Source organism: Brugia malayi (genome assembly GCF_000002995.4).
Source record: "Brugia malayi strain FR3 genome assembly, contig: Bm_v4_Chr2_contig_001, whole genome shotgun sequence".
NCBI classification, from domain to species: domain Eukaryota; kingdom Metazoa; phylum Nematoda; class Chromadorea; order Rhabditida; family Onchocercidae; genus Brugia; species Brugia malayi.
In genome coordinates this window covers 9,369,305-9,389,399 of record NW_025062476.1, presented here as the reverse complement: position 1 = coordinate 9,389,399, position 20,095 = coordinate 9,369,305, and the positions used below count along the sequence as shown (strand labels likewise).

At 31.5% G+C, this 20,095-nt stretch overlaps 2 protein-coding genes across 7 annotated transcripts; one reads left to right on the top strand and one right to left on the bottom strand.

Annotated features, from left to right (window-relative positions):
* Positions 1 to 1,368: 1,368 nt before the first annotated feature.
* On the top strand, positions 1,369 to 8,277 carry Bma-clh-2 (Uncharacterized protein; the record flags this gene model as incomplete). Of its 6 annotated transcripts, none has more annotated exons than XM_043079041.1 (19): positions 1,369 to 1,495; positions 1,610 to 1,729; positions 1,848 to 1,982; positions 2,158 to 2,291; positions 2,466 to 2,628; positions 2,757 to 2,888; positions 2,964 to 3,045; positions 3,215 to 3,316; positions 3,451 to 3,535; positions 4,004 to 4,171; positions 4,390 to 4,567; positions 4,724 to 4,821; positions 5,104 to 5,219; positions 5,442 to 5,578; positions 5,824 to 5,929; positions 6,109 to 6,263; positions 7,339 to 7,499; positions 7,684 to 7,770; positions 8,194 to 8,277. In XM_043079041.1, the coding sequence occupies 19 exons, from the start codon at positions 1,369 to 1,371 to the stop codon at positions 8,275 to 8,277; spliced, it is 2,370 nt and encodes a 789-aa protein (XP_042934975.1). The 6 variants fall into 6 exon arrangements, with proteins under 6 accessions (XP_042934975.1, XP_042934974.1, XP_042934977.1 ...); XM_043079040.1 differs by having other exon boundaries at positions 5,797 to 5,929; XM_043079043.1 differs by lacking the exon at positions 2,757 to 2,888.
* Positions 8,278 to 9,964: 1,687 nt separating this feature from the next.
* On the bottom strand, positions 9,965 to 19,282 carry Bma-pgp-11 (Uncharacterized protein; the record flags this gene model as incomplete). Its single annotated transcript, XM_043079039.1, has 25 exons — positions 9,965 to 10,162; positions 10,391 to 10,537; positions 10,664 to 10,864; positions 11,183 to 11,278; positions 11,354 to 11,452; positions 11,629 to 11,782; positions 11,940 to 12,181; positions 12,740 to 12,940; positions 13,109 to 13,270; positions 13,446 to 13,694; positions 14,329 to 14,464; positions 14,663 to 14,795; positions 15,030 to 15,132; positions 15,357 to 15,527; positions 15,664 to 15,792; positions 16,000 to 16,116; positions 16,341 to 16,535; positions 16,783 to 16,954; positions 17,371 to 17,612; positions 17,749 to 17,920; positions 18,037 to 18,170; positions 18,367 to 18,462; positions 18,687 to 18,821; positions 18,922 to 18,976; positions 19,185 to 19,282. The coding sequence occupies 25 exons, from the start codon at positions 19,280 to 19,282 to the stop codon at positions 9,965 to 9,967; spliced, it is 3,837 nt and encodes a 1,278-aa protein (XP_042934973.1).
* Positions 19,283 to 20,095: the final 813 nt, after the last annotated feature.

Here is a 20,095-nt window from a genome sequence, read left to right as displayed (position 1 = left end):
TTGTTCCTATAAAATTTTTGCTGAAAATTTCATATGATATTTGTTTTATTTTTATTACAATTACTTCAACTTAGTTTTCAGATGTTTAAACTGTTCCGCTGACTAATAAATAGTCTTCAGAAAAGAAATAATACAATGACTGCCTAATCTTCAATTTTTTTTAATTGCAATAAATTGAAAGCAATTAGTAGAAAATGAAATTGATTTTTTTGTTAACTTTCGTCTCGCCAAACCGAGCTATCACCTAATTTGGCTCTCATCAAATTTTATTATCAGTAGTGCTAGTTAAATTTCTGCGCTTATAAAAGTCTGAATAAACATTTTGAGAGAGAAAAATTTGAACTTTTTCTAGTATATCTTTTCACTATTGACTTGTTCTCTAGTGAAGAAGAGCTGAAAATAATAAAACGTTTAATGTAAATAATGAGAGGATATGCTGAATTTTGAAAGTGTTTAAGCAGTCATTCTATTGCCTCTCCCTTTTTCCTTATCCTTTTGCGCCAATCGCAATAATTACAAATGTATAGAAAATTGAACTTTGCACCTCCAATGAACCACTTTGTAGACACTATTTTTAAAAAGAATAATGCAATAAGTACTATATTAATTTTAATTAATATCAAAAAACAGATAACCGCTTCAATTTAAAATGAACAGTAAAGTTAGAAGTCGAAAAGCGCTTAGTATTTAAAACTGCTATTATAAAGCATCTCATACGTTGAATTATTTTCAGCTTTCATATTTCTCACTAGTAAGGATTAAATCATTTTTCCTTGGCTTGCTTTTATCATACTTGTTTTGTAGAATTTTCTTATGATGAATATATTACTTCGACAGTCAGTAAGAAATCACATATCCAAGCTACTCTTTATTTCAACATAGTATGCATCAAAAGATGTCTACCAGAAAATATGCTTACTTGAATAATTTATTTATAAATTGAAAAACTTTTAAATCTTCTGAAATGTTTTCACGTTATTCATGATTTTTAAAATAGCACAAGTTTCCTTACATTTCATCCAACAAATTAATTTCTGCTACCACGAGATCTGCAACCGTCTTAATGCAAGACAATTCAGTCTCAAACAATTACTAATTTCTCTGTATAATTCCGATCAAACTCTGGAAACCTCTGACTATGCATTCATATCCATATAGAAATTCTTGATTCAGTTTTATCGCTGATGTCCTTAGTCACTTGTTTGAAAGATAACGGAGAACGAGAAGCTTCAGCGTGACAGTCCCAACAACAACAAAAAAAAAAAACAATCGATTCTATTGTCCTTTGAAACTTTACAATCTTTTATTCGTTCCTGTAGTTGTTCCAGTGTGAATCTTCAAAGTGTTACTCTACATTTGGGTAGAGCTATGATTAATGTGGAAAGTTCACTATTGGAAGACGGTAAAGTCGTTATAATGGATGGAAGTAAGTCGGATATCAAAATTGATGCAAACGAGCAACAGAGCAAAGAATCGTTTGCTGACTTCTGCAAAAGTACACACTTTATCGAAAAATTGAAATTCAGAAAAATTCATGTTGTAATGATTCAAATTTTTCATCATAAAATAACTAAGCATTTAACCGACCATAATTGGGCATTCATTTTAGGACAAATGAGAAATGTTCTGTACTTCCTAGTGGAAGATTGGTGTCTCTCAGCAATGCTTGGCATCATAACGGCCATTTTATCTGTTGTCATGGATATTTGCATCGAAAAATTACAATACAGTAAAATCTCATCCATTCTTTTTCACGAATTGAAGCTCAGTTTTTCAGAATTATAGAATTTATTTAAGACACTCTACAAATTTCATTTACATAAATTTGTTCTATTTATCAAATAAAGGCCACGTGGCTTTCTATGAGACTCTGCGAATACATTGGTACCATTATTTGGCTTTGTTACATTGGCTTCTACATATCGTTCTATTAACATTTCTTTCCGCTGCTTCATGTTTATGGATTTCCAAGCAAGCCATTGGTTTGTTTATTAGGCTTTTTTCAAGTCAAATGAATAGGGGAACGGTTTATTTCTTGATTTAATCTGACTTATTAGACCAACAACAAAAAATAAATTACGCTGTCAATAAGTCAATGAAAGAGATTTTATTCTTGAAAAGGAAATATTGCAAAAACTGATTTTCGTCCTTATTTAGGCTCAGGTATACCAGAAGTGAAAGTAATAATGCACGGATTTAAAATGGAGAATTATCTTACTGTTCAAACACTAATTGCAAAAATGATTGGATTAACGTTGGCAATTGGTAGTGGCCTCCCAATCGGAAAAGAAGTTTTTATCATTTTCTAAAATAATGGTTTATTTCTCTTATTCAGTACTCTAAAATTATATCCTTACCTTTCTGATATAGGAATTTAAATAATTCCTAGTAACTCTAAATTTCTGGAAACTTAAGATCTAAGTCTCTAAAATTCAGTTCTAGTTCTGAAAATTTCCGAGTTGCAGGGACCATTTGTACATATGGCTGCAATTGTGGCAACTATTTTGAGTAAAGTAACTACCAGTTGTCATTATACGGAATTTTTTGCAAATGAAGGTCGAGAAATGGAAATGCTCTCTTCTGGCTGCGCTGTTGGTATTGCGTGTACATTTTCAGCTCCTGTAGGAGGTGAATTTCTTTCTAAAAAGATCAGTTCAGTATACTATCGATCTAATTTCTAATTTCATATTGAAATTTTCTTAGCAAAATATGCTTGTAAAGTTTTATTTGTTATTTCAACAGCAAAATTTTTGTAGCAGTACTGTATGCAATAGAATCCACATCAAAATATTTTGCTGTAAAAAATTACTGGCGTGGTTTTCTGGCTGCTACTTGCAGCGCCATTGTTTTTCGATTTGCTAATTTCTTTGTTACTGCGGAACAATCCGGTAAGTAGTCTGATAAATTTTAAAATTCCACTCTGTTCGTATTACTAATGAAGACTATAATTAACTGCATTTCAGGAACCATTATGGCTTTTTATCAGACGAGTTTTCCGACTGAATCGTTTTTGGTGGAAGAGCTACCAATATTCGCATTTTTAGGGTACGCTATTGGAAGATTCCAATAACCACTTCGAGACACCCACCAAGTCGGGTTGTAGAAAACACGTAAGACTACGAGACTCTTGGATCGCTGTAATGTGAATGACGTGATGATTCTTTTGACTGGTTTACTCAATCAATCTATCAATCACATTGTGCGCCATTTGCAGATTACTTGGTGGCCTATTTGCAGCACTATTTATTTTCACCCACAGAAAAATAACTTTATTTCGTCAAGACAACAGCATCTACAGAATGATTTTCCGCAAAAAGTGCAATTTGAATTCTTTTAAAATTTAACTTCTTACTTTCATCTGTGTTTCAAAGAACAACATACAGTTTTGTAATTGTTTTAAATTTGTCACCTTTTCTCTTGCTTTATTTATTTTCTATTTATCTGTTACAGCTTTTTTGCATTCACAATTTTTATGGCATTAGTTGTTGGCATTCTTACTTATCCGGAAGGTTTTGGTCGTTATATTGCCGGACAAGTACGACTTTATTTTTTTTCTTGTTAAGCTAACATTATTTAAATATAAAAATTATTGGCATAATCTTTTTTAAAGTTACTGGCATCGCTTAGAAATTCTTTTTTGGTTTGCTATGCAAATGATTTTTAATTTGGTTAATATTTAGATTAGAGTTTCTAATATTTAGATTGGTAGTAACTCAACAAACAGTAATACCTGAATTCCAAACGGAAAATGGGTTTTAAATTCCATATTAAAGCATTTTGCACAATTGTCTGATTAATTCTGTCTGATATCAACTATCGTAATTATAGATAGGAAAAGCAATAAGTATGGCATCAGCACCGATATGAGACATTTGTTACTTTTTTTTCACTCTTAAAAATGGTCTTAGCCTTTATAAAATTGATATTTGGATTTATCATGTTAATTGTCACATTGTATTATATTTAAAAAAAAGAAAAAGTATAAATGAATGCTAATTTTCAGTTGACGTTCCGTGAAACGATGGCTGATTTTTTTAACAACTGCACAATGCATATCACAAATACCAGTAAACAACCGTGCAGTAAGAAGCTTCTTCAACACTGGACCAGTGTTTCATCAGAAAGCCAAATAACCATATTTCATTCACTTACGTGCTATTTCATCACTTACGTAATGCACATCTATCTCCTTGATTTTTAATTTTGAACAAATTAATGCGAGAATCTGATTAGTATGAGAATTAGTATGACCTTCCGAAAGTTTGTACCCTTTTAACTAATAAATTCATATCACACCAGTATTTTAGAATAGGCTTCACTTGCATTTCTGATAATAAATTAGTGCTAAATACTAAAAGTGATAATTTTGATAAAAGTGGAAAATTTCAGTTCTTCCTAGTATCAATTTGCATATCTATCAATGTGCCAGCAGGTGTTTTTGTACCTTCGTTTGTAATTGGAGCAGCTGGAGGTCGTTTGACGGGTGAAGTGATGGCACTTTTCTTTCCAGAAGGTCTTCGCGGACCGAATGGGCCACCTATTTTTCCTGGACTTTATGCGGTTGTTGGTATCTGCAAGAGTTTGATTTATCTTTAATCCTTTCATCAGATAATTTATTAGTTAATTTTTTCAAACCATCATTAGCTAACATTGAAGTAATTCTTTGTATGAAAAGATTGTCTTCGTAGGGTTTGCAGACTGTCTAACGAAAATGTATTTCTAGGTGCAGCAGCTTATACAGGTGCAGTAACACATACGCTTTCTGTAGCGGTAATTATATGCGAGCTTACGGGGCAACTTACTCCAATACTACCCGTTCTGGTACCATTTGGTCCCGTTAACTTTTCAGTTGGTAGATAATTATTTCTCATACCGGTGCCAAATAAAGATCTATAAGTTATATAAATAATGTGGAAAGAGCATTCAATGTAAGGAAATATTAGGAAATTTGGAATGAATTTTGATTTAACGATTTTCCGAAGCAAATGATTAGAGAAGTGAAAGATAATGAAATAATTGCCAGGTAAAAAAGATAGCGTATCATTCTCTCTTAAAAATAAATAATATAGCCTCAAAGAATTCACTAAGATTTTGAATATGCAGATAGCAATGCTGGTGGGTAATGCAGTTTGCAAATTTTTGCAACCGTCTATTTATGAAAGTATAATTCGAATCAAGAAATATCCATATCTACCAGATTTGCCGCCTTCTCGAATCAGGTTATTTTAGATTATACATGAGAATTTCTACAAGACTCCACGGCAAACTACTGAAAAATCAGAATATTAAATTATTTAAATATTAAATCAAATAATATCCATCACAAACAATCAAACACTAACCTCTAAAAATAATTTACCAGTAATTTATTTTTATTAATTCATTGCTTAAAATTTCAATGGAATTTTTTTATTCCAAACTGTGCAAGTATAAAATTATAGTGTGCATACAATAAAAGTGGAACAAATTATGGTTAAAGATATTATTTATATTACAAAGTCAACAACCTATAGAGAACTTCAAGAAATACTACGCTTTGCGCCAACGCTTAAAAGCTTCCCTGTCGTTACTGATCGAAGTATGTCTGTCGCTTCTCAAATTGTTCTGGAATTTTGGTCTCTTTTCAAGAACAATTTAAACAAAAAGTTTTTATAATTGTATCTTAATAATAATGTTTGTTCTGGCGGAACTGGCATGCACATAGTCACTTTGATAAGACCGTTTTATATAATTAATTCATTTAATGTGCCCAGTTCGTGAACTGAGGGCTATTGGTGTTTTTGTCGGCAAATTTAGAATACAAAATATTGCTTGGATCTGTAGCAAAAAAATATTTGGCTGTAATGATGAGGCGACAGTTGATCGATGCAGAATTCAATCCTTTTTCTAATAAGAGAACTCCTGCACAGATTTTTAACAGCATAAAAAGGTATTCTTCTTGTTTCTTTATAATTTAACTGTATTAAAATTCATATTATAAATTACTGTGTTGCTTTTGTTTTTTAGAAATTAGAAAAAAATTTTTTGACATTTAGCTATTGGCATCAGTCGGCTCTTATTTTTCTGCACTTAGCATTTTTACCTTGAAAGATACATATTTTACCTCAGATCTTCACTTCGATTGTCTAAAAGACAACGAGGTCAGTCAAATGGCGCAAGTAGCGCAGTACCATTGGTACCGAACGCCAAGGAAAATTTGCCTGATGAAGGATCGATCACTGGAAATACGTTGCTTTCAATTTCACCTCTTCATGCTCCACATGGTTATTTGTTTTTAATCTTTGGTTTATGAGTAGTGCAAAATTATCATTTAATCAGCTTTTTGCTGATGGAATTTTATAGTAAACATTAGCTTCACTTGGAAACTGAACTTTTGTCATAGCTTGGTCATTTTAATGCTTGTGAAAAAAGTTTTAAATGAAACAAATGTTGCTTGATAAAAATTAAAAAACTAAATGGTGTAATGGGGTTTATAAGCAATTAATAAATAAGCACTTCGAATTTTTTAATTTACAATTTGTGTGCTACTCGAAATTTTTATGTACTACACTTTTAGTATTTGATATTGCTAAAATTGTGTTTTAAATTAGATTGGTGCTATTTTGCTATAAGTGAAATTCCGTTCAGCTTATGATATCTTGTTATGTTATGGTCTAAGCCGTCAAAGAATTCAAAGAGTTTTTCCTCTATTTAATAAAAAAACATACCAATTTATTTTTTTAACGAATTTGGGATTTTGGAATTCGTTGTTGTACCTGTGGCTCAATCATATATCTTGAAAGTTATTCATTGCCGTGTTTATAAGTGTGTTTCAAAAATTGTTTTTAAGTTTATTAGAAAAAAAATTGATTTTTTAGTATGATGTTAAATGTTTCATTCGTCCTCAGTTAATAATCTTCTATTCATCTAGTGATATCTAATTCAAACAGTCTTACAGCATTATAAGAATTATTGCGAAGTAAGTGGAGAAAATATATTCATTATTTGAAAAGAGAAGCCAATAAATCTTGAGAATATTAGAGAATCAATTTCATATATGTAAATGACTTGAAGAGATGTTAATTAAGTTTTCATAAAATATCAAATACATTTTCTATCACTATTGGCACATTAAACAACCTGAAAACATTTTACTTAATTCGTTTCAGCACTGAATTGCAAAAATTTTCCTGTTGTTTGGTTGATGTTAAATATGGGTTTTGTAAGATACACTAGCAACAAAATTGATCTTATTTCATGAACCGAAGTGAATATTGGTGTTTTAAAAATGATATTTGTTTAGAAATATATTTTATTTGCATTGAGTGACAAATATGTTTCGGAAGTTTTGCCTTGCAGATTTACCATTATCAGCAATATTTGTAAAACCTACCGCCGATGAGTTGAAGAGAAGAGCAAAGGTCAGCAAAGATAACTTGCTAGATCAGGTGATAGATCTGGATGAAGTGGCTATCGATTCAGCTCCATTTCAGCTTGTTCTCGGTTCATCGCTATACAAAGTGAGTATAAATTAATCATAATTAATTTTTTCCAAAAGATCAGAACAATTCAGAACAGAGAAAATAAGAGGCAGATTTTTCAAAACAAAAATAAAAGAGTTGGAACAAGGTGGTTCGCAAATTTTTTATAATAAAGACACAAAAGATGAAAGTAAAAGAGGTTTAATTCAAAATGAAACTCCAGGTGCATACACTATTTTCACTTTTGGCGCTATCTCATGCATATGTTACCGATCGCGGGCGGTTGATTGGTGTCATCGCTTTGAAAGAGGTACTTTTTGCATGTTCAATTTCGTTCTATTCGTTAAAGTTAGGATAATGTTGCCAAATAGCATAGTTTAAATCAAAATCAATTGCTTTTTGTAAGATTTTGATTTGGTTATCTTTCATGTTTCATAAACCGATGAAATAGAGTTCCGTTTGAGTGAGGCGCAAAAGTTTTGATCGTTTGATTATGAAAGTCATATCTGTAGCGTAAAATGTTTAAATCTCAATTATTTCCAAAATGTTTAAAAAATTTCAATCAGTTATGACACATAGTCGTTGAGGAAAATATTTAGTTCAAGAATCTAATTAGCTGTTTAATGACATTACCTCTTACTACATCCATTTGAAAAGTTGCATTGTGTGACCAGAATCGTAGTAAATTTTATTCTACTTATGAAATTCAAATGATTGCTTTTAAAATTTACAGTTACGTGATGCGCTAGCAAATATATATATTCGTGGTGCAGTACCGGTGAATTCGGAACGGCAACTGACATCATTCTTGTCATGAAAGTTAGATGAATAGTGAAAAAGAATTCCTTGAAGTCACTGAGACAGATGGTAGGAATGATGACACAGTACGTTATACCTTATTTGTTATGAAGTCGAAATCAGGTTTAAGTATTTACCTATGATTTATGAAATGGATGGTAACCCCACACAAATTATTAATCCATTGTTTTTTATTTTCCAGCTATACAGATTAGTATTTCTTGGATTACCTAAGGTATACTTTTTTTTAATCGAAGTGATAACGTCATTATAGAAGGTCGGTGATTAAATTTTTTAGCCCTCTACTAACTTTGAAATCTTACTCCAGTTCTTCAAACAGAATCTTTTTAAGATCTTTCTGCTTTCTGCTGAGTTAGATTTGGAAATGTTTTCCTATTTAGTGATCCTGTATTTTTGAACAAGATGAATATTTAATGAAAAATTATGTAATATAATAAACACATTTAAAATATTGTGATCAATTCTCATAGTAATGAATTTAATATCATATTTAAATTTAATCACCATGATTGGCAGTCATTTCACCAAAGTAACAAATAAAATCTTTGAAAATCAAGCCATTCAGAGCTGTTAAAATCTGAAAAACCGTCTCTCAATCAAGTTAGGTGTACTGTATGATTGGCTGTGCTGTAGACCACCTTAATGGAATCTTGTTTAATAGTTTATTATCACTTAGTTCGCTAAAAAAATTTTTTAGTCTTGTATTATTTTAAATTTACTTATAAAAATACTAAATGATGTATAACGACTAGAGAGGTCAATTTCCTGTATTGAGTAGTTTCATTATTTCTTAGAAGATATTCATACCACTTTATTCACCTTATTTATACTTTACTCTTCTCTGCAGTATTGATAGGATCAATTTATAACAAAAACTTGTATCTCATAAACGTCAACTATTTCTTTTTCCCAATGATTTTACTTCTCTAAAGCATGGTGTATAAAAGTTTAGAATAGATTGCCTGTTCAATAGAAAAACTTATTCAGTGTTTTGCTGTAGAGTTCTAAAAATCGGAAGAGGCGGAAATGACCGATTTATAATAATAAATCAATTTATGACAATAACAGAATTTTAATTTCCCTTGTTTAGTTTGCATTTTATTATTGCTGTTCTTTGATAAAGTGTTTAATTTATTGTCACATAAAGTACTTCAGTTCAAAATTCCATCTTTTGCGTATATTTGTATATGCTGCATAAAGAATTGACTTAAATTCTAATCGTGATCTAAGCTAAAATTAAAATAATTCTGGTTTCCGTCTGGGAGACAAGTTTACATATCGGAAACATTTCATTGAAGTCAAATATTGTGTAAATTTGACAAAATGATACAATAATTAGACGATGAAGAAAATACTAACTTTACTAAAAAGAATATTACAACAATGCAAGAAAACTTCAAAAGATGGGAATAATTCGACCATCCGTAAACAAAGAAATTCCAACCAATTTATTTCCTTCTGTTTTTTTTTTTATCTTATAGTTAATTTAAAAATTAGCAAACAACCATTCTTTTAGAGGTGCATCAATACAGATAATAATTAAAAAAAGCAGCAAAAGGATTTAAAATTAGTAATGATTTTCTTATATTCGTATTAACAGTCGGAAATTTCCATTACATTTAAAACTATTATTTTTTTTTTCTTTTTTAAGATTCACCGCTGCATTTTCTTTCGTTGACCAATCATCATTTCAAGTCTTGTTTACGAATCAAAGCAGCATAGTTCCCGTCTAGTTCTACAAGCTCCTGATGTGTTCCCTCCTCGACGACTCGTCCATTTTGAACAAAAAATATTTGATCTGCATGCTGAATGGATGACAATCTATGTGCAACCGTAATACACGTTCGACCAGTACTTGCCGTATCTAATGCTTCTTGGACTGTCTGAATGATAAATAAGAAGACTAAGAACAAAGATATTGGAAAAAATTTAAATATCATTTATTTTCTGATGACTGAAATAAACCACATTTTTGTCAGGCGGTCATCACAAATTCCAAATCTCATGAATTACTAATTTATTAACAAATGAACTTAACGGATTACTCTTTAAAACTGTAGAATTTTTCGAAAGTAGAAACTAAGATTTTACTAATCAAAAAAACAAGTAACCCTTTCGCTTTCCGCGTCCAATGCACTGGTCGCTTCATCAAGTAACAGTATCTTCGGATTTCGAATTAATGCCCTAGCAATGGCAATACGTTGTTTTTGACCACCTGATAACTGTCCACCATGTTCACCAACCTCCGTATCATAGCCCTAAATTGATACTTCGAAATCAACAGCAAATTGAACAACTTGTATTTACTAGAAGCAGAGTTTTACATTTCAACTTTACGTCTTTCATCGTTGCAAAAATTTATAAACAGTAAGACTCCTTAATACCTGTGGAAAAGCTTCAATGAATCCGATAGCATTAGCTAGTCTGCAAGCTTCACGTACGTCATTCATTGTTTTACCAGTCGTGCCAAGCAAGATATTTTCTGCTATTGTGCCACAGAACAATACTGGTTCCTGACTAACCAGTGCCATTTGCTCACGTAAATACCTAAGTGATATTTTCGTGATCGCATTATTACCCAGGTTCTAAAAGTAGGGTATTGCTGCGAGCACGAAATTAAAGTAGTATTACAATGTTATCTGTTTTTATTGCTACCGATAGTCATTCCTGCTGTTCACCATAGAAAAAGAATCGTTTTGTTTTTAAAGTCTGTGAACAATCACTATTGTAAGTAAATTCAGCTCTATCATATCTTTAATAATACTTAAAAATGTTCGAAAAAACTCAAACTCCTTCATTCTTCCACAAATAATAAAAAGACTTCTTCATCAACTTGGTAGTTTGCAATTTATAATAACAAATACGCTAAGTTATACATGTCTAAGCTGTGACAACAGACTTACCAATTCTCCAGAATTAAATTGATAAAAACGCTCCAGTAATGCGATAACAGTACTTTTGCCACTTCCAGATGGCCCGGTAACAGCAATTTTTTGTCCCTTAAATTTCATGTTCAAATGGATTTTATGAAGGCATTTATATTAACAGATGGTTAATTTTTAATTTGAACTGACCGCATAAGCTGTCAAATTAAGACCATTAAGAATATTTCGCTGAGGTCTTGTTGGATAAGAGAAATGGATTTTCTTAAATTCAACATCGCCCGTTATTTCCTGAAAATATTTTTCAATTAACAAGTAGATTTTTGAAATAAAGAAGAATATTTAGATAGTATTTTTAAGCATATTAATTTTTAAGTACTTAAAGAATCAAATGGTATTTCATCTAAAACATATTAAAATACTTTAGATTTAATAAATTTCAAAGGTAATGCAATGCTAAAGTTTACCGAACATGTTCCTTGATCAATAGCATTCGAATTACTTCCAGTATTAATGATCTGAAATAATGAATCAGAAGCTGGAGATGCCATGACGAATGTATTCAAACAACCAGCAACCATAATTAGTGCCCATCCACTGGTTGAAATTGACATTGTAGCTCTGAAATATTAATTTGCTTAAAGTTAAAAAAGTATTAATGAAAGTAAATGTAGTTGCAGTCTTTGCCATTAATTTTTTTCCACTAGGATGGCGGCGTTTGAAAAACAATAGCGCCCACATACTTCTTTTGATGTTGAGCATTAGCTGTATAACTTACGTGAAAACGTTGTTCGGTGTAGAGTATCCGTAGTAGATTAAGGCAATTCCTATTGCATAAGATAACATATCACTAAAAAACATAAAGGAGGATGTAACCGCAAAAAGTATTGCTTCATATGGGCCACTTTTCTTCTGCAGGCGCAATAGTTCCTGGATTTGTTGGGCATATTCCTGGTGGAAGTGCTCTTCTCTTGTGATCAATTGAATTGTTCGTGTCTGTTCCACAATTTCGATCGCCAGCTATTAAAAACTTATTAAAATATGCTTTCTTCTCTGTTTCGTCCTGATGATTACAATTAAACAACTCATTTAATGTTTGAACTAAGCTCTCAATTCTCACTAGCAATTACTCCTTGAATATCTTCTTTCTTCTGCATATTATTATTGTTATTTATTATTATTATTAATATTATCATCATTATTATTGGCATTTATTATATTGCCATTATTATTATCATCCACTTATTTATTTATTATTACTAGTTATTATTAGAATTTTGCCTTTCAAGTGGTTGATAAAATGCGCATGCAGAAAAACAGTGTTGACGGTAGGAAAGAGATTCTGAGATGATTAACTCACTTTTTTTATTAATACTCTAGTACTGATGATTTTTCCTGTTTTGACTGCAGCGGACTCTGTCATTAGGATCTTTCCGAACATTTGTTATTATAAATCATACAAAACGTTTAGCCTTAAAAACTTCTTCACTCGACTAATTTCATACGTTCCCTACATGATAAGATGAACCAATGAATTTTTTGAAGAAATGGACCAAGAGTGCAAGGGAAATAACCTACTTGCCCGGTAAGATCTTCTTTTAAGGCATGTTTACTTAACTTCTGCATTTGACGTGCGATGAGCAATAGCAGCAAAAGGAGTGTTAGGAGATTCCCAGTGCCAACAGCGCCAATTTGCCAATTAAATACTACCGAAACAATAACCATCACAACAATTGCCACAACATTATTCATAATTTGCATCATTCGTGAATCGAGAGCCTGTAAAAAATAAGAAAATCTTAACTTTATCTAAATTTTTGCAGTAGAAATATGCTGTGTTATTCTGTTAAATTATGCGCAATATGACACTAAAGAAATAAATTATAACCAAAATTATGTAGTAGGAAAAATATACGTCAAGAATAAAAGCATTTCGGGGATGCTTACTGCTTTAACGTTTGGAGCATCGACAGATATACGCGTGACTGTTACAGCGGGACTTGTAGACGGCGTATCAAAATATGCCGCATCTTGATAAAGTACATTTCGAAAGGCTCGAAGACGTAGGAAATCTACAACACATTCCGCTGTCCATCCAAACAGAAATGTCTATAATTCAAAGTTAATAATAATACTTCATTTTAACAGTAACACTTTGACATCTGCCTAATCAAATTAATTTTTCTAACCACTAACTAATCGAATACCCTTCAAAAACAGTTTAGATCAACAAAAAGACTCTCGCAAATTTCAAGTTTCTTATAAAAATTCCAACAACACTTACTGCAGCAAAGAGAACAATTACGCATGCAACGCCTAATGCAATGTAAATAATAACAACAGGCAAAATCCGCCGCATCATTAATCCCAAGTCTGTCTGTGCGAATGCATCAAATGTAAGGTCGAAAATGAGTACAAAAGCTGGCAATTCCATTCCACGAAGCAGTGATGCCAGCAGTGCCAAAATTAATTTACCGTAATTGCCGTGACAGTTCTTATATAGTTGCCATAAACCTTTCGATTCATTTTCCTTCTATAAAAAGTGACTTATTCTTCAAGCGCATTAAAAGAATTATTTCGAACAGATCTGTAGAAGACAAAGAGAAAGATAACAAGAAACATCCGCATCGTAACAAACATAATCAAAAGTTTCTATCCAAAAAAAAAAAATCAGTTATTTAACTCCCAAATAGTACTTATCTGGGGAACAATGCTTTTCAAAAATAAGTATTACCACGAAATTAATTTACTTTAAATCTTCTATTTGAACTAGTCACAAGTATCAGGTGTGATGAGCCAATGTCAATGGTTGCTGAGGCATATTTCATATTGCGCATATACTAGATATATTTTTTCTATTTTAAATTTTTTATTTGCTCTTTGTTTTAGTTGTCATCAGCTGACAAGTCAGACAAAGTTTTATTTCATTCATTCTGCACCTTTTAGATAAACAAAAGCAGTATTTTTTAATGTGCCCAATTATTTAAATTTGCTAAATTTAACTTTTAAAATTCAGAATGTTAATCTTAGCTAAATTATTTCAACACTAGACATGATATAGTTTGCTTTCTTCTGAATGTAAACACAATTAAGAGAAAAAACATAATTAATAAAAAAGAATGAAGACGTAATAAATTAATCTAAAAAAGAAACTTAATTAAGCCAACCTTTCCATTCGATCCAATAATTTTTTCTGTTGTTTCTTTAATAAGTGATGTGCGTTTTACATCACCACTCATAATACTGCCTCTTGTTATAGATGACAATATACCGTAATTTGACGAATTGCGACTACTTCCATTACTAAAAAATTCTAGCTTTAAATAAGTTGATTCTTCAGTTGTCAAAAATCCCTCGTTTCTAATATCCTAAAATCTTAGCTCAAGCTGTTAGCCATTTTTGGAATTAGTGTCTTGAACACATTAATTCAACTTGTTGATTTTGTAAAATTTTATAAAGTTTTTACCCCAAATACATGATTATCAAAGAGAAAGATTTTACGATCTATGAAATGCTTGTGATGGAAGCTCGTCAACCGGAACAGGTGACATATCCTGTTTTTCCTCAAATTGTTGCGATTTGACCAGTGATGCGTAAATACCATCTTTTCGGTTGCAAAGCTCCTTATGAGTTCCTGGAAAATGAAGAGAAGTTCACGAAAATTAATGAAGACAAACTTTGAAACTGAGATTGTTGCTGCATTGTACAATGTTACTTTATAAGCAGATTTCTCTGAATCGGAATATTTAATTAGTTCTGACTGAAAATCAGTAAATAAAATATTACTTAAAACATCCGTGAACTAATTTTTGATGCAAATAATCCCAATGAAAATAGGATATATCATGCAAATAATCACAGCACTTACCAATTTCTGCCACCTGACCTTTGTCCAGAACGATAATTTGGTTAGAATCACGCAATGTCGACAATCGATGAGCAATAACAATTGTTGTACGTCCAATAGATGCCTAGATAATTTATTTATAGCTGTAAAATGGACGCATCCATTACTCTTGAAATTATAAATAAACAATAAAAATAGATAGATCAACAAAATTGAGCTAATGATGTAAACAGGTAAATTAATTCGGCTTATAATAAAGAGCAAATAAAATTACATTGAAAATATGAAACTTGTTAATAAATAGAGTTGAAATAACAACAAAAAAAAAAAAGGAAATCCTAATGAGACCTTTTTAAGGGCGTTTTGTACCACTACTTCACTTTCAGCATCCAACGCACTGGTAGCTTCGTCTAGCAGCAGAATTTTCGGGTTCCGAGCTATCGTTCTCGCAATCGCTATTCGTTGTTTTTGTCCACCGGATAGTTGTATACCTCCAGCGCCGATCTTCGTATCATAGCCCTTTCATTTATTTTTTGTTTCATTTTTAAAAATCATATTTTTTTTAAAATAATCTTTCTATACTATGCTTGTCAATATTTTGTGACATTGATAATGTTAATCATTCTGCTATTGTTATTTCATAAACGCACATTACCTCACTTAGTTTACTAATAAAATCATGTGCATTCGCAGTTTTGCATACATCGATGATTTCTTGATCCGTAAGATTAAGATTGCCAAGTCGTACATTTTCTTTTACTGTGCCGGTGAACAGCAGCGGTTCCTAAATTTGAAAAACAGAACTATCAGAAAAAGGGAAGTGCAATTAAATCTCTACACAAATAAAAAAAAGCAATAAATATTAGGTACTTCACATAGTTTGAAGACTGTTTTGAATTAATCAGATTGTTATGATATGCTGCAAAAAAGAACACAAATAGCAGAAAATAAAAAATAATTTTTTAAATTATGAAGTTAATGAAATGCCAACCTGCTGTACAACACCAACAACATTTCTTAAGCTATGGACATTAATATCAAGCACGTTAATTCCATCAATCAAGACTGTACCAGAATTACAGGTGTATAAGCGAGTAAGCAAACCAATCTGAAATCTGATAGGGATGAATGACATACATGAAGGTGTACCTACGTACCTAACAGAAAGATGTGAGTACACATTCTTCTGCCAAATTCATATAGGTCTACAAATTAATGTTACCAGAAACAATGCAATTAACCTAATAAAATGAAACATTAAAATATAGAATATCATAGTACTGAACATGATAATACCGAATATCACAGGAACTAAACTTATGATGAACTAACAGAAGTGCTTTTGCCACATCCACTATGACCCACAAACGCTATCGTATCACCCGGTTTTGCAATCCATGACAATCCATTCAAAACCAGATGTTCTTTGCTAGTTGGATATGAAAACTTAACATTTCGGAATTCCACCTGACCTTTGACTTCCTTCAACTTTATGCCATCTGTTGAACTGGAATCAATAGACGGTTTCTGAAACTCGAAATTAAAATTAAGCTAAATATAATAACAATCAGTTACAACAAAGCATGTGCTAAGAAGTCACTAAAAGCATAAATACTACTGAAAATGATAGACAATCTAATTACTAAGAAATGTAAATGGCTATTATCCTTCATGCTTCAGCTTAACATCAAAGTCGTCATTTAATGAGTAAACTTTCAGATTTTCGACAAACCTAAATAAACGATGTGCCATCGGCCAGAGAAAGTTAACCTACTCGATCAATTATTTTGTAGATATCAGCTGCAGCAACTCGTGCATTAAGTACAGCCATCAGGTGTGGACTGAGTACACCAAGATAATAAGAACCGAACATAATGACATTTGCAACAGCAAATATAAATCCCGGATTGGTTACTGCACGGATTTGATATAAATAGGCACCGTAGCTGTAAAATAGTTGAAACATATTAAAAAGTGATGAAATAATCCACAAATTTTTAACAAATTTAAATAATGCTTGCATTTATTTTCTTCGTTAATTAACATTTTGATTTTTGATTCATTCAGGAACTTAAATAATTACTGTGCTGTCCTTGGTAATGCCCAGATCAAAAATAACTAATAAAAACAGTAATAATTGAATTTTGACAAAAAAATTAAGGATTTGGAAAACTTACAAACAAAAATATGGGAAGTTAAAACAATTTTAAATTAGAGAAATTTAAAAGTCGGACAAATAAAGATAAATAAAAGAGCAGAAATTGAAGTGATAAGTTGCGGAAAGAATGCGAGTGGAGGAAATAAGTATTTGAAATTCAAATGAAATTCAAGTTTTAAACAAGGAAACCTGAATGGAACTTACTAGAAGCCAGCAGCGAAGAAAAAATACAAAATGAAGAAGAAGAGACCGTCGAAAAAACCTGCAAACGCATATGCACGCAATGCAAATCTACGACAAGCTTTTAGTGCTTTTGCATATCGTCCGATCATTGTTTCTTGCGCATTGCATGCAGCCACTGTTTTCACATTTATGATTGATTCTTCCAGGATTGCTGCAGCACGGCCATCAGCGCTGATTTGTTGACCACTTGAACGTTCCACTTGCTGCAGATGGCCCAAAGGTAGTAATTAGGTGTTAAGCATAAATTTCAAATGAGAAATTAGTCAATCATTTTACATAAATTTTCGCGGACTTATTTCAGATTTTTTGGAAGATATTCACAAGCTACTAAAAGCATACTCGAGCCATAAGGGACAGAAGCGCAGCAGAAGCAGGCCCTGTGCCAAGCATTACCAGAGTTATCCGCCATTCATAGATGAATCCAATGACCAAAGAGGTTAAAAACATTGCTACACCACGTAATATCATGCCTACCTTATCACCGATACCATCCTTAATCTTTTCTATATTCCTGAAATTGAATCATCTGCTGTTAGATGGTTGTAAAATAAGAAGCAATTTTATTTCATTCTATTTTTAATCATTCCCGGAGTAGGTAAGGATTTGTAGTACAATAATAATATTCACGCGTTAAGTTGAACAGTCAGTGTTCCACTCTTCTGTTGATCAAACCATGTCGCATCTTGGCGCAGTAATGACTTCATGTATTCTTTTCGCATCGTGCATGTTATATTTAATGATACATTTTTTAAGCAAATATACTGAAGATAGAAATGCATTAATATTGCCATAAAGTTGACAGATTCAAGTTTAAGATTAGATTAGAGCTCAAATCATTTAAGTTTCAATAATCGGATTGATCAATTTTACTAATTTCAGCAATGCTTTCTTTTGAAACTTCAAAGTTCAAAGTTTAAATTCTTTTTTGATAAAATAATTGCGATAAATAAAATGAACTTGTGTGATGGTGACAATAACCATCGAGACTCCAATTGATGCATAAAGATAAATATATACATAAGCCTGGTACCAAAATGTGTCAGATTTTTCAAACTGCAAGTTTTCCCAAATATATATATGTATATTTAATTATGCAGCAAGATAAGCCAGCTCTCTTTTATCAGTAAAAAATATTACTTGTATCAATGTTTTAACATGAAGTTAAAAGTCTCCATATACGATGAAATACTAACAGTGAATGATAAATGAAAAAACCCGAGATGAAATTTTTCAGAGGCAAAAAGTATGAAAAGATAAAAAACAGATAGAAAACTCACATTTTTTGTCACTAATAAAATATTTGTTATTTTACCACCAATTAAACAAATCGTCGGTTGGCCTATACCACAAATTACAGCCAAAAAGGCTCCGAGTATCATCATGAAGCGATCGTATGTAGTAGCGAATCGGAACTGCAGGGACAGCAAATTCAATTCATTTATTTGACATAAATAATTCATATAAATTGATAAAAACTTCCCAAATATTTAACCAAATAATTGTAGAAAATACCAGTTGAAAGAATGAAACCGGCTTCGCGTCAAGTTTTTGCCTAGCAAAATCGCCTCTGAAAGCAATTTTAGAGCTTAAATATTTATTAATTTCAAATAAGTATATTTATTAATTTCAAAAGAAATAGATATGAAAAATGACGATAATCCTTTTAAATCAAAGAATAACTTTTCCTTATTAAAAGATTTATGAGCAAATTTTCTTTCATCTCTTTCACATATTATTTTTCCCTCATTAATCTTTATCAACAGATCCCTTGGTACCTGCATAGAATCGTACTGATAAATTTATCGATAGCACTTTGCTCATACTGTTCGCTAAATGCATCCGAGAATTCATTACCAGTTTTTAGCACTGTCATCCTTTCAAAATTCTATTTTAAGTAGCCAATCACGTAAATTATGTTAAACCAATTTATGTGATAACTAAAATTATTATTAAAAAGTTTCTGCATATGGGATAAAAACAACAATGTGCCCTAGTTACAAAGGCAAGCAATATGACGAATTGAAGTTATGTAAATGTAAAATGAATTCTGAATTGATCAATCTGTTGGGATATGATTTCCTGGCGAGGAATATTTTCTCTAACTTCAATTTTTTTTTTAAAACTATTTAAAAGTGTCTCATGAAAACTCAGATGTGCTTGTAGGCAGCTTATGCTGGCAAGTAAATAAGGTTAAACAGTAAGGAAATAGTAATTAATGAAAAAAAAGTTGTATAGGTAATGGATAATTGGGAAATAGTGTTGATGAGGACTAATATTTGCACAGATCCATGAATCGATCTGAGAATGAATTTGCATTCAAAAAAAAATTCTGTAGAAACATTAAACATTTTACACGTATGTGACACAAAAGATTGATCATTTTCTACAAAATTCTGCATTTCACCTGTCGAAAAATAAGAAAATGACGGTATATGCACTTCGCATGTCATCGCATGTGGAGGGTCGATTTTTTAATGATCAATTAAATGGCTAAATGTGTAATCAGTTCATTTTATGAATGAATTTCAAGAACAGCTCAGTGAAAATGGCTACTAAATTAAAATAACCGCAATTATGTGCGATTGGAAGGGAAAAAACTACAGGAAGAATACAAACTTTAAGTTCCATTTTTCTCAGCATTTGCCATAATATGTGTGTACAGGTTGGTGCTTTTTTTAAATAATAC